General features: G+C 39.9%; 1 protein-coding gene across 2 annotated transcripts in view; it reads left to right on the forward strand.

Annotated features, from left to right (window-relative positions):
- The window catches only part of LOC117289663 (RNA-binding protein 25-like), a 29526-nt gene extending 19271 nt beyond the window's left edge, over positions 1-10255 (forward strand). For both annotated transcript variants that reach the window (XM_033770889.1, XM_033770897.1), the window contains 9 exons: positions 1124-1365; positions 2104-2326; positions 2580-2743; positions 3438-3588; positions 4103-4231; positions 5588-5741; positions 6671-6954; positions 7516-7662; positions 9187-10255. In XM_033770889.1, the coding sequence (XP_033626780.1) occupies positions 1124-1365; positions 2104-2326; positions 2580-2743; positions 3438-3588; positions 4103-4231; positions 5588-5741; positions 6671-6954; positions 7516-7662; positions 9187-9279 (1587 nt within the window). In that variant the 3' untranslated portion in view covers positions 9280-10255. The remainder of the gene's footprint in view (positions 1-1123; positions 1366-2103; positions 2327-2579; positions 2744-3437; positions 3589-4102; positions 4232-5587; positions 5742-6670; positions 6955-7515; positions 7663-9186) is intronic.
- Positions 10256-13008: the final 2753 nt, after the last annotated feature.

Raw genomic sequence — 13008 nt, forward strand, 5'->3', positions numbered from 1 at the left:
TCGGCCCCGATCGACGGGCTGCCAGTGTTGCTAGCCTTTGGGACTAGGCTGCAGTTTTTTCCTGTGCACAACGTGAGCGAGCAACCCTGGGTTTGTGAATTGGCAGAGACCTCAGGAAAAGCTGTCTCTCAAAGAGTTTGGTACGGCGAGCCTTTCAGCGCAGAAGGGGAAGTCAAGCTTGTGAGGCATTATGACTTAACAATACCTGTAGTTTTGTGATTGTTTAATGATTTCATGTTGATTTCTTGCATTGTATCAACGACCCCTATGTTTGCAGCATGCTGTGTGATCTGTCCGTGGGACATGTTACATTTAAACTGTAACCCTCAAAACAGAAACTTTAAAAAACAAATCTGATAAATATATATTTATTGCATTATGTACCACATTTCTTTTCTTTTCCCCTGCTCGTTTTTATGACGGATCCAACAAATGTCACGGTTTGTTACTGGTATTCTGCTGATTGTTTCTTAGCAGAAATCGTTTGAGCAATTTTTTCTGCTAAAGCAGCTTCATGAAATTGGGCCCAGATCTCCTTGGTTCAACTCTGTACTCTTTTTCGATAATGTGCAGTTGTATGCCTGTGTATACACAGAGTTCTGAACACAAGAAGCTGGTGGTGAAAGAAAACAATCCACAAGTTATTCTCCCGTTTTTGTAGTCCTATTCACAGAGCACACCGAGTGCTGTAAACGGAGGGGTCTATTGTTGAAGTTTTTGCATGGTTTTGTGTGAAACCATATTTAGTATCAGACAATTTCATTTTTGTGGACTTAAATCCCATTTTTAAAATGGTGTATCATTCAAGGAAGTGTTCTTCCGACAATTGTATGCCCGGCTCAGAAACCAATTTTGAACATATTCAAATTATCATTTGACTTTTTGTGTTAATTTCCACTTGGCCAAAATGGGCTTTCCGTTGCAAAATATGTGTTGTTAATCTCAAAACATGAATTATATTTAAATCTCTTTTTCTATTGAATCATTTAATGATAATGCTGTATTCAGTGTACTTTTATACCTTTTTCTGAAAAAAGTAAATCCATGGATTTAATTTAAGTGAAAACTCAAACAAGACCTAATCCAAGGACAAACTTTTCTTGTTTCTTGTGTGTTTCTCCAGGCTGCTGAAGACAGAGAGAAAGAGCGACTGGCAAAGGAGCAGCGACAGAAAGACCGTGAGTCCAGACGCGATAAAGACAAAGACAGGGTCCGCGACAAGTCCCGCGATAAGTCCAGGGAACGTGATAAGGAGCGGGAGAGAGAGCGCGATAAGGAGCGGGAACGGGAACGAGAGCGACGGGATCGCGACAGGAGGGACGCCCTCAAGGAGAAGGAGAGGGAGGAAAAACGAGATAGGGATCGGTGAGTTTTGAAGAAAACATTTTTGAGGTTTGGTGGTTCAGTGTGTTAGTACGAATCCCGGTCATGAGACGTGTGTCCTTGAGCAAGATACTTTAATAATTGCTTCTCTTCACCGAGGGATATAAATGGGAACCTCCGATGGTAGAGGTTCATATCGTGTAGAAAAAACCTTCGGAGCGCCATGGCAGGTCAGGGCTGTATACTCCCAGGGAGCTGAGAAAGATTAAAGGGATGTTATTGACCCAATGACCAGAGCACTATACATGTAACGTAAGGCGAATTTGGGTAAAAAATCCACAAGACCAAAGGGCTTGTTGCTCAAATGTTTTCTAAGCCCGGTTTTATTTCAACAAGCAATATGACAATAAGATGAATTTGTTATCTCTTTTTTGTCATTATGGGTATACATGGGGTGCATACTGAATTACTCAATAGAATTGAAAGGTGTTTGTCATAATCAAAGGTCAACATTTGACATTTGAACATAATTTGATTTTGTTTAAGATATTACACAGTGAGGTTTGATTATTTAACTGAAAAACACAAGACTGCTGGACTTGTCCAGTCATGAGTTTACTGGCCCGACACTTAACTTACTGGCCTTGGGCCTGTGGTCCAGTGTCAAATCCGAGCCCTGTTGATACGGTTATTGTAAAGTATGCAATATGAGAACAAGTTATTACGATGATTATTATTATGATGGTGATTATTATTATTATTCCCCGTTTTATTATCCAGGAGACAAGAACGAGATAGGGAACGCGAAAAGGAGAGAGACCGGGAAAAGGAGCGCGAGAGGGAGCGTGACAGAGGTCGATCCCGCGAACGAGAGAGTCGGGGAGACCGCGACCGGAGTGACCGCGACCGGGAACATGACAGGGACAGGTTCGATGAAGAGGAGGAGTTCGAGAGAAGAAAGCTGGAGAGGAAGCTTCGAGAGAAGGAAGAAGCCTATCAGCAGGTCAGTTAAAAAATCTTTGATCAATGGAGGATCAGGCCTTAAATTACATGGGGGCCATGGCCTGAGTTGTCCCATGTCTTGGCCTTGGTGGTGTTTCATGTACATGGTTAATCCCACAAAACACTGTCTACGAGCATTTTTTCTGCTCTACCAATCCTTTATAATCCATTTGAAATTTACCCAGTCACTTCCCCTGTGGTTTTATTTCTTGGTATTTTAACCGTTGTTGCATCTCCTGTTAAAACCTCACCAGAGACTGAAAGCACGCGAAGCGCGTGAACGCAAACGCAGCCGGGAGTACGAGAAGCTGCGAGAGAAACAGGACATGGAAAGGTCCGAGATGGAGAGGGAAGCCAAGAGGTTGCGAGAGTTCCTTGAGGACTATGATGATGAGAGAGATGACCCCAAATACTATATGTAAGTCAGAAAATGATTCTTCTTCACTTAAAGCCATTGGACCCTTTCGGTACAGAAAAAAAAAAAAGTTCACAGGTTTACAAATTACTTACAGGGTTTACAGAAGGTAGTGGTGAAAGACTTCTCTTGAAAAATTATTCCATGAAATGCTTTACTTTTTGAGAAAACTGTAAAACAATATCAGTTCTCGATAGCGAGAATTACGGATTTATTTTAAACACATTTCATGATACGGCGAAACGCGGGGATACAAGGGTGGGTTTTTCCGTTATTTTCTCCCGACTCCGATGACCGATTGAGCCTAAATTTTCACAGGTTTGTTATTTGATATAGAAGTTGTGATACACAAAGTGTGGGCCTTGGACAATACTGTTTGCCGAATAGGGTCCAATGGCTTTAATACTAATCAATATTGCTGTGTCGGTGCAAAATGGTTGTATCCTAAAACAGCACTTGCGTTCTGCGTGAGTTTGAGATTGAGGGAACCTCTGCTGCGACTTGTAATTGTAACTTGTGATTCACAGAGTCTGTAAACCCTCTGAATTGTAACACCTTGGGTGTTTCGGGTCTAGCATAGCTGCCAATTCACTCTTCATGTCTCACATAAGCGCATCACTTCCCCTTTCGCTTTAACGCCTCATCGCTTGTAAGACTGAGTCATCAAATCTTATTCCTACATTCTTTGTACTTTCAGGGGGAGTGCCTTGGAGAGAAGGCGCAAAGAGAGGGAAAAGGAGATCGATGGCGATAATCGAGACCGGAGACGGGAACGAGAGGAATTGGAAGAAATCAAACGTAAACTTCTGGAGGAGGGACACGACAATGTGGAAGAAGAAATGGAAAAGGTAATGAATTGGACGAGATGTGAAAAGACATCGTTATGTGTCCTTAAGTTGAAGTGAAGTAGAATACTTTGCTGTTGTTTCTTTCATTTTGAATTGTCTAACAATACAAAAAGGCCTAACATTTCAAAACATGCTTTTCTGGCTTCTGTAAATGCCCCCATATTGGTTTGCACTGTATCCATTACATTACGTTATTTTCATTTCATATTTATATTTTATTTTTCCAGTTCTTGACTGTCTTTGACTTAAATTATTGTACTTAATTTGTTTTATTGTTTATTGTTGTTCATCAATATGGAAATAAATGTGGATTGAATTGAATTGAAAGCTGAGCCCATTTTTCATCTGTCCTCAAAGGTGGTGGGTTCGAATCCCACGAGAGTATGCCTATGATTTTTTCACAGAGCCCGGGAAAGGACTGAGTGTACAGTGCTCTTCACACATCGGTGTATTTGGGTTATCCAAATTTATACAAATTTCCATCTATTCAATTTTGTTTTTTTGTTTTGATTAGCTTGAGCAAGAGAGAGAGAAGCACAGGTTACCCCAGCTGGCACTGATTCCAATCAAGGAGGATAAACCCAAACTAGAGCCAACGATGAAGCCATTGGATGGTGTGGAAGAAGCTCACCAAGAACCCATTGTAAGTGTCTGCAGTAATTAGTACACACACTGTTGTTAATACCATGGTAATAGATTGGGATTTTGTATTGGCTGAGACCAATCATGTGATTTGATTCAAAGAATGTACATGGCTATGGGGAACATGAGTGATGTACTAAGCTTGGTACATTACATTCGCACTGTATTTTACTAGCTTAAAGGGCATGTTGAGATTTGCTATTTACTAGCCCGTATCAGGTTGTACTAGCAAAGGTCTGCCAGGCTTGTTTTGTAACCCTTTCATGCACCATTTATTTCAGTAAGAAATTGATCATATGGACACATAATTTCAAATTTGTTTCAAGTTTTTCCAAACAGCAATCCCCCCCCCCCCAAAAAAACAGGTCATAATAGCGTCCACAATTGAGTCTTCTTTCCTGTTCTAAGAAACTCTGTGATCTTTATTTTTTGAAAGCCTTGATCTTCGCTCCAGTAAGGGGCACTTCTATGGGGAAAATGTAAGATTGTTTCGGAACCTTGCGAAGGGCACTTCAGCAAAAGCGCAGTGCACTACAGCGATTGCTCTAGGTGATGTGGGTTATTTTGAGTCCTGAGATTTATACTGGTGTGGCGGCCTCAGCGCTCCGGCGGTCTCAGAGCTCCGGGTGACGTCACCGGAGATTTCGGCACGCAGTAATCACGGTCTCAGATCTCTGGCGTGCCAAGCTCTCCGGGATGACGTAGCATGCTGTCGTTGCGGGCGTGAGTCCTTGTCCCCCCCCCCCCTACCGCCACAAATAAATCTTCGAGACCTGTACGAGTGCTTTTCCGAAGGGCAACCCAAAACCCTTTTCTGGCTTTCAGAAGAACCTTCTTTGTAATTCCCACTCCTCAAATACTTATTATAAACGTGATTACTTTTTTCACATTACTGTCGCATACGCTCCACTCGTTCACCACACGATATGGGCGCCGCCATGACAGCTACGAGAGTAGACTTGTGGACAAGTCGTTTATGGTCCCACGCGGTGAGATAGTCGAGTTGCAGCGAACTGCTGGTTGCGCGACTACTACGAGCTGCCTAGAGTCGGGCGGCGCAGTAGTTGCGCAACCAGCAGTTCGCGCGCGGAAAGCACCGCTGCAACTCTACTATCTCACTGCGTGGGACAATAAACGACTTGTCCCTAAGTCTACTACGAGAGTGTACTCTGCACGGCGCTAAAATCAACTACTTTCGCTTGGTGTGTGCAGGCACGGCATGACGTAATACTACCGTATTTGTTAATCTGGAGCTCTGAGACCGCCGGAGCTCCGAGACTGCCACACCGGTCTCAAGCTACCGGTCTGTACGTGAAAGAGTTAAGGGTGAACCATGTTTTTTTTTCTTAATCTACAGGTGCAGCAAGCAGCAGCAATCAGACAAGGTCCCCGCACCCCAGAGTCATCTTCAGATGGTAGCCCTGAACCTCTATCAATGAACTCTGCAGAAGAAGGGGAGTCTCAGAAGGAGCAACACAAGCCCAGGATTAGCTTCGGCGGTCTCAAGCTAGGTCAGTGTCAACTCTTTGAAACCCTCTGGATTAACCCCCCTACTATTGGTTTGTTTATAATAATAATAATAATAATAATAATAATAATAATAATATTAATAATAATAATAATAATAATAATAATAATAATAATAATAATAATAATAATAATAATAATAATAATAATAATAATAATAAGACATTTGTAAAGCGCCTAATGCAAAAGCCTCTAAGCGCATTAGAGAAACAATAAAATAAACAATTAGAGAAAGATACAAGATACAAATAGGCAAATTACAAAAAAGAAGCTTTAAACAAATTAGTTTTCAACAAGGACTTAAAACATTGTAAAGTATTAGCTTGGCGAATATGCACAGGAAGACTATTCCAAAGAAACGGTGCGGCGTAAGAAAAAGATCTGTGGCCATAAAAAATGGAAGAAGCTCTAGCAGCAGAAAGACAACCAACCCCATACCTCACAATACCACAACAGTATAGTAGCATTTTGAGGCATACACATGCTGATGTAGAGAGTAGAGCCATAGCCAAATGAGAGTGATAAACTGCAGAAGCAACCTGGGCCAAATTATGTGCTTACAATCACCATTCTCTGCTTACTTTGCAAACACCAAATTTTTGTGCTAGCTGAGCAAGCAAAGAATGCCTAGTAACATAAAGTAGGCACACACACAAACAAAAGTTTCCTGCTAACTTGTGAAATATGCTTGGCGTAAGCACGTAATTTCCTGCTTATGTCAGCGCCGATTCTTTGTTAACAATAAGTAGAGCCATGAAATTTGGCCAAGCTTTGCTCAATTGTAATAGAATTAAGGCCACTATTTGAAGAGATAAGGTTCTCAACCCTAGTAATTTTTCGCAGTGGCTATCTGTAGCTTCAGCATTCAATTATACGTGGTTGAAACATTACTGTTGACTTGACTTTGTTTCAGTGGGGGCCAACGACCCGCAGCTCTCCGCTGCCGCTAAACGCAAGAAGCTGAGTATCGTCGAAGCCTTCAACCAGGACGAGGACCCGACAGACCTCGACAAGAAGAGACGGAAACTTGTCCCTATCGACTACTCGGAGGAAGAGATGAAGGCCGTCGGTCAGTCTCAGGCCATCGCCTCGGCCGCCGAGGAGAAGAGGAAGACCATCAAGAATCTGATTGAGAAGATCCCAACGGCGAAGGAGGAGCTTTTCAGATATAAAGTGGACTGGCCGGTCGTTGATGAGGTGGGTTGCAAGGATCCTTCAGGAAGTCTTCTTTTCATTTCATTTGTTTAGGTTGTGAAGCCAAGGGCCCTCAGAAAAAGTGATGTTTTAGATGTGGGAGGAACCTCTAGCGAATTAGTTTCCAGGAAACCCCGTGCAAATGGGTAAAGACTAGAGGTGGAAGGTGAAGAAAGATACCACTTTGCCAGCCCGACCACCCTAACTTCAGCTAGAAGGAACTATTGGTTGACTTATCGTTTTCATGCAATATGCATTATTTGATACCGTTTTTGCAAATATAATTTCGGTGTATCTTATTTTTATTTTATTTTTTTTTTTGGGGGGGGGGGGTCGCAATAATGATATCTTTAATGTGCAAATTTCTGGATAGTTGGAACCCCTAAAAAGCCGAGTGGTCCTGTTCTCTAAGCCCAAGTCAGAAGCTTCATCAAAAGTTGGGAAGGTAGTGCATTCTGACACAGTTTGACAAAGAAAATGAGTGCGTACCCTGAGGAGATGGTGCTTTTAAACGCATCAGTGTATGAGTAAAACCAAAAAACATATATGTTTTACTCCCTGCAGTCATTAATGGAGAGACGAATCAAGCCTTGGATTAACAAGAAGATAGTAGAGTACATCGGTGAGGAGGAGGCGACACTGACGGAATTCATCTGCTCCAAGCTCCTGGCTCACAGCTCAGCAGAGAGCATCTTAAGTGACATCACTATGGTCAGTACCTTCAGATTATTATGTTACAGGCACTTGACACCTTTGGTAGTCGTCAAAGACCAGTATTCTCACTTGGTGTATCCCAACGTATGCATAGTATAACAAACCTGTGAAAATATTGATTCAATTGGTCATCGAAGTTGCAAGAGAATAATGAAAGAAAAAACACCCTTGTGGCATTACTTTGTTAAAAGACACATTAGTCAAAAGGCTTTAGCTGAAGTCTTTTATTACTTGAGTGAGAAATTACCTCTTTCGCAAAAACATTGGTATTTCATAGGGAGCCGTTTACCAAGTAAGCTTTAATGCTCAAATTTATTTTGAGTAATAACCAAAAGTTGGTTTTCACGAAATGCTAGGACTAATCCTATCTCGAGTTAGGACAGGTAACTTGTCCTTAGAGTTAGGACGGGTAACTTGTCCTTACTTAGGATGGGTTCAATGCGTCCTTACGTCTTTGGAGACGGAACTCAACTCGTCCTAACTCCTAAGATGAATCCTAATGTAGGAAGAGTTTGGTGAAATCGACGGTAGTGCCTTAGACATAAGAAGAAGACATAAGAAAACTTTAATGATCTTCAAAAGAAGAAATTGCATTGCTCACACAAGTTTTAAAAAACACACCAAATGTGAAAATGAAACAACAGGCAGATACAAAAATAGCCGAGATACACGCACACTGAATTAAGAATAACAAACATATATACGCCGACAGGCCATATGTCTATACAACAATATAAAAATATAGAGAATAATTTACGTTAAAAATATGCAAAAATTGTGATCCAGCACTTATCTTTTATACAAAGCGTTAAAAAAAAAAGCAAAAAAAAAAAAAAAGCTTTTGTATTTTTTTTTTATGTTGGACTACTTTACATGGTTGTTATAAAACAAAAATTCTGTTTCCACCCACAATATTATTTTGGGGAACTTTTTGGAGCTCGTTTGTTTAGCTTTTGAAATATCGTTGTGACAATGACAGGCATGCTATTATTCCTACTTTGGTCTGTTTTTCTAATTTCCAAGAACCAAATACCATGCGTGGCCAGACTGGGGCGACTAAATGCAAATGCCCAAAAACCTTGTGTTCTGTGATGATTAGATAAACAACACCATCTTTCGGCTGATTCGTCCTTGATTATTAACTTATCCTTTCTGAGAACACTAGGATTTTTTGTTTATTAAGGTTTGTTTGATGTAAAGAAAGCTGTGGATTTCATGGTCACATGATTCACAGCATGACTGATAAATTATAAATTTGACTCAAAGAGTTTGGTACTATTCTCATTATTGTGAACTTCTTTCATTTGTAAACATTTTTTTTTCTTCAAAATGTACAACTTGTAAGCTTGTAAAGTTTAAATACAGTCAACTTTGATATAAGATCGCTGGGACTTTTTCAAACGTCATTTGAGAAGTAGTCGGATTTGCCGTCAACAACTTGGGCACTACAAGAAATACAAGACTTGGGATAAACACATTTCCAAGACATAATCTTTAAATTTGTACTTTTTTCTATCATAGGTTCTTGACGAAGAAGCAGAAGTTTTCGTTGTCAAGATGTGGCGGTTGCTCATCTATGAAGTCGAGGCCAAGAAGCACGGCTTGGTCAAATGACAACCAACCAGCTCCGATTAGTACCTATACAATTAAGCCACAACAAAAATGGCTAACTGGTGGCGACATCGGAGCTATCAATTTTTAACACGTGGGTACAATATGAAGGATACACAGCCTTGTAGGTGACCGCCTTGAACCTTAAACATTGAGAGATTGCTGTACATTTCATACAAGTACATAATGAATTTGAGGCTGGTCACATTATGAAGGTTGGTTGCCACGGCAAGAGGTCGGACTGAGATTTTTATTGGTGAGATGCAGTCTCGAAAGAAACTCCTTGAACTTTTAGATAAACCATATAAATTGTTACCTGTAGTGCACAGCCACAATCATGGTACACTTTTTGTTACAAAGACACTGAATGAGCAACAGATAAATACTGAGTAACTCTATGCAGATCTTGTATTCGAAAAACTCAATCACTTTTTGTTCATCATTGACACAGCGATCGTTGATTGATATATGAATAACAATGTGATAACTGCTACATGAGTGGTTTTCAAACTGTTCGTAAAATCAACAAAAAATCAATGTGCACCCATTATTGTGGCTGCCCACTGTAGGATAAGAGCACATTGGCCAACAGAGAGTGCAACTCTCACATCACTTTTTTGTCCTTATTCATGAAAAAACTTTTGTGACAATTCTATCATGGTTTTTAAGTCGTAGCTTAGAAGATCTTTCAACAGCCAAAGATTGAAATGTAAAAGTGTTTAATTATGGTTTTCTGAAGACCCCCCCCTCTCCCCCACCACCCGGACTCAAATTTAGGGGGTTAACCCACAAGACTGCCAGGTTTCTAGTGTAAAATGTTTACTTGAACGGAATTTATTTTACAAGGCAAGAATTAATGATAAAAAACCTCGAACGCAGTTTAGCATATGTCAACTTTCTCTATAGTAAATAATAATAATAATAATAAGACTTGTAATGCGCACATATCCACCCTGCTGGGTGTTCAAGGCGCAGAATATTGAAGTTGTACGGAGATTCGAACTCGCAGGTATCAGACATGTAATCGCGACTGATGACCACTAGGCTACAAGGGCCAATGTGAAGGACTAAGAGGAGTGTTTTTCATGTTAGGTTTCAATTGAACCCTTGCATATAACGCCACAAGACCCAAACAGCGCCCTCAGTGAGGTCAACGAAGACCTGATTGAGAGTTGTGCGCGGCGTGTACATGCATGCATGGTTTAAACTTATTGATGGCAGCCAATGCAAGTGGTCTGTGTGAACACTTCAATGTGCACGCTGTAGTAATTTTATAAACATGCTCTCTTTTTTTTGTGACCTCGACTTCCTATACAAGCCCCCTTTACAGTCACCTAAATTTCCTGGGAGATTCCCATGGAACTTTATTGGACCCTTTCATATTAATCCTGGCAGACTCCTGGGAAAAAGTCATTGCTCAGGAAACAGCCTCCCCCGTTGTTTCATGGAGGCCATTGCCTCACTGCCCTGGTCATTGCCTTGGTGCTCCTTGAAATGTTCCATTAGAAGAAAAAAAAAATCCTCATTAGAAACGCACCTTGGTGCCCTTTCCCATTCAAAAGCAAAGCATCAGGCCTAGGTTTAGCAACTTGGGTGTGCATTTTCCCCTGGGAAAATTGCATCAAGTGTGAAACTAACATATGGCATCTTTGCATGAATTTCCTGAGGTACTATTTTCCGGGCATTGACTCGGGAGTCTGTAAAGGGATTTAAATGGCTGCAGAATGTCCTTCTCGTACTGTATCAGGAATGTTGTCCACTGCTTTGTGTTTTAAAAACTAAAAAACATTCCTTACATTTTACAAAATAGCAGTTGGTCAAAGACAATCTAATATGGCTGCATTTGGTATTATAAATGCTTTTAACATTCTTGTTTGTCTTTGGGAAAGGGATTTCTGAATTAAAATAGTGTGTTTTTCTCCTCGCCCTCACAATGTAAAGTTTAGTTAAGGTAGGGTTTCTGAATAAATTACCAAATGTATAAAATCTTGGATAAATTTGGCCTGGTAGTGTGAGTTCTTACTGTTATTTTGTTGGTTTAAAGGATTTGGGCACCGTTTGAAACACAAAACATAATGTGCACAGATTTGAGTAGAAATCTTACCTTAAAATATATGTTGCTGAGGTGCTGTGGTTTTTGAGAAATGAGTAAAACAATGTTACGAAAATATGTTTTAGACGCTGAAATAATTTTGGTCTCATGAGAGGACAATTATTTTCGTGACATTGTTTTACTATTTTATTCAATTCTCAAAAATTACAGCACCTCAGCAAGTAATATTTTAAGGGAAGCTTTCTACCATCATCATATTAAACGGTGCGAGTTTAACGTAGATCTGTGGACATTGTGTTTGTGTCCTACAAAAATTATCCATCGAGGGACGGTATGTTTCCTGTTAAAAACCAATGCAATTTTGTTTAAAAATGACTGCACCGTTGTATCAGCACTCGGCAATCAAAAGAAATAAATTGATTTTAACAGTTAAGCATTCACTGGTCAAATAAGATCATCCAAATTATTATATTGTTTTTTGTTTTGTTTTTAGGGGGGGGTAGAGGTAGGCCGCCTGCGATTCACACAATGAGCTGATGAGACAAATTAATAGAAAATTCATAATTAAATAAATTACCTGGGGGTGGATTTCACAAAGGTAGTCCTAACTTAGGACTAGTCCTAGGCAATGCTAAGAGATAGGACTGGTCCTAAGTTAGGATGAGTTACTGGTCCTAACTTGGGACCAGTCCTATCTCTCTCTTAGCATTGCTTAGGACTAGTCCTAAGTTAGGACTACCTTTGTGAAATCCACCCCTGATGTCATAAAGGCAAAAAAGTCCTTAAATTGTTTCTATTGTAGCCAATACTTTCCCAGGGACATAAAGGATTGGTGATGATTAAAAATATTGATTTATCAAGTCATTGGAAGTTCAATGCACATTTAAGTGTTGATTACCAGTAATCAGTGGTGTGGTGTATCAACCCAAACACAAATGTGTTTGTACACATTCATTAGGCCTACTGTATTAATTTGTTGTTGTTTTTCTCGCAAAACCACATTACTAATACAATAATGTTCTTGTAAAGAGCTTCTGCATCTTTGTGATTGGCTTTTTATGTAAAAACAGCACATTGTAGACTTCTTTTTTTTCTTTTTTATTATTCTCACTACTTCTGGTACTTTTAAAGGGAAGGTACACTATTGGTTATTGTCAAAAACCAGTGTTCTCACTTGGTTTATCTCATTATGTGCATAAAATAACAAACCTGTGAAAATTTGAGCTCAATTGGTCATCGGAGTTGGGAGAAAATGAAGAAAGAAAAAAACACCCTTGTTGAACGCATTTGTGTGCTTTCAGATAGGAATAAAAGACTTCTAGCTAGAAGTCTTTTATTATTTAGTGAGGAATTACCTCTATTTCAAAATCTATGCTACTTCAGAGCATGGAGGAATCCATGTTCAGAGGGAGCCGTCTCTCACAATGTTTTTTTTGCTATCAACAGCTCTCCATTGCTCATTAATAAGTAAGTTTTTTAAGTTAATATTTGTTTCGAGTAATTACCAAACGTGTACCTCCCCTTTAATATAAACAATTAGGATGCAATATGGTTTCACTGTAGTAAAATATATTACAAGGTGAAATCTAGCCTGACTATAAAACACTCCTATGAAGATTGATTTTTATTATTAGGCTATTCTACTCCTAGCAAGTTTTAATTGAGACAGCACTATCTAT

The sequence above is a fragment of the Asterias rubens genome, chromosome 1 (genome assembly GCF_902459465.1).
Source record: "Asterias rubens chromosome 1, eAstRub1.3, whole genome shotgun sequence".
NCBI lineage: Eukaryota > Metazoa > Echinodermata > Asteroidea > Forcipulatida > Asteriidae > Asterias > Asterias rubens.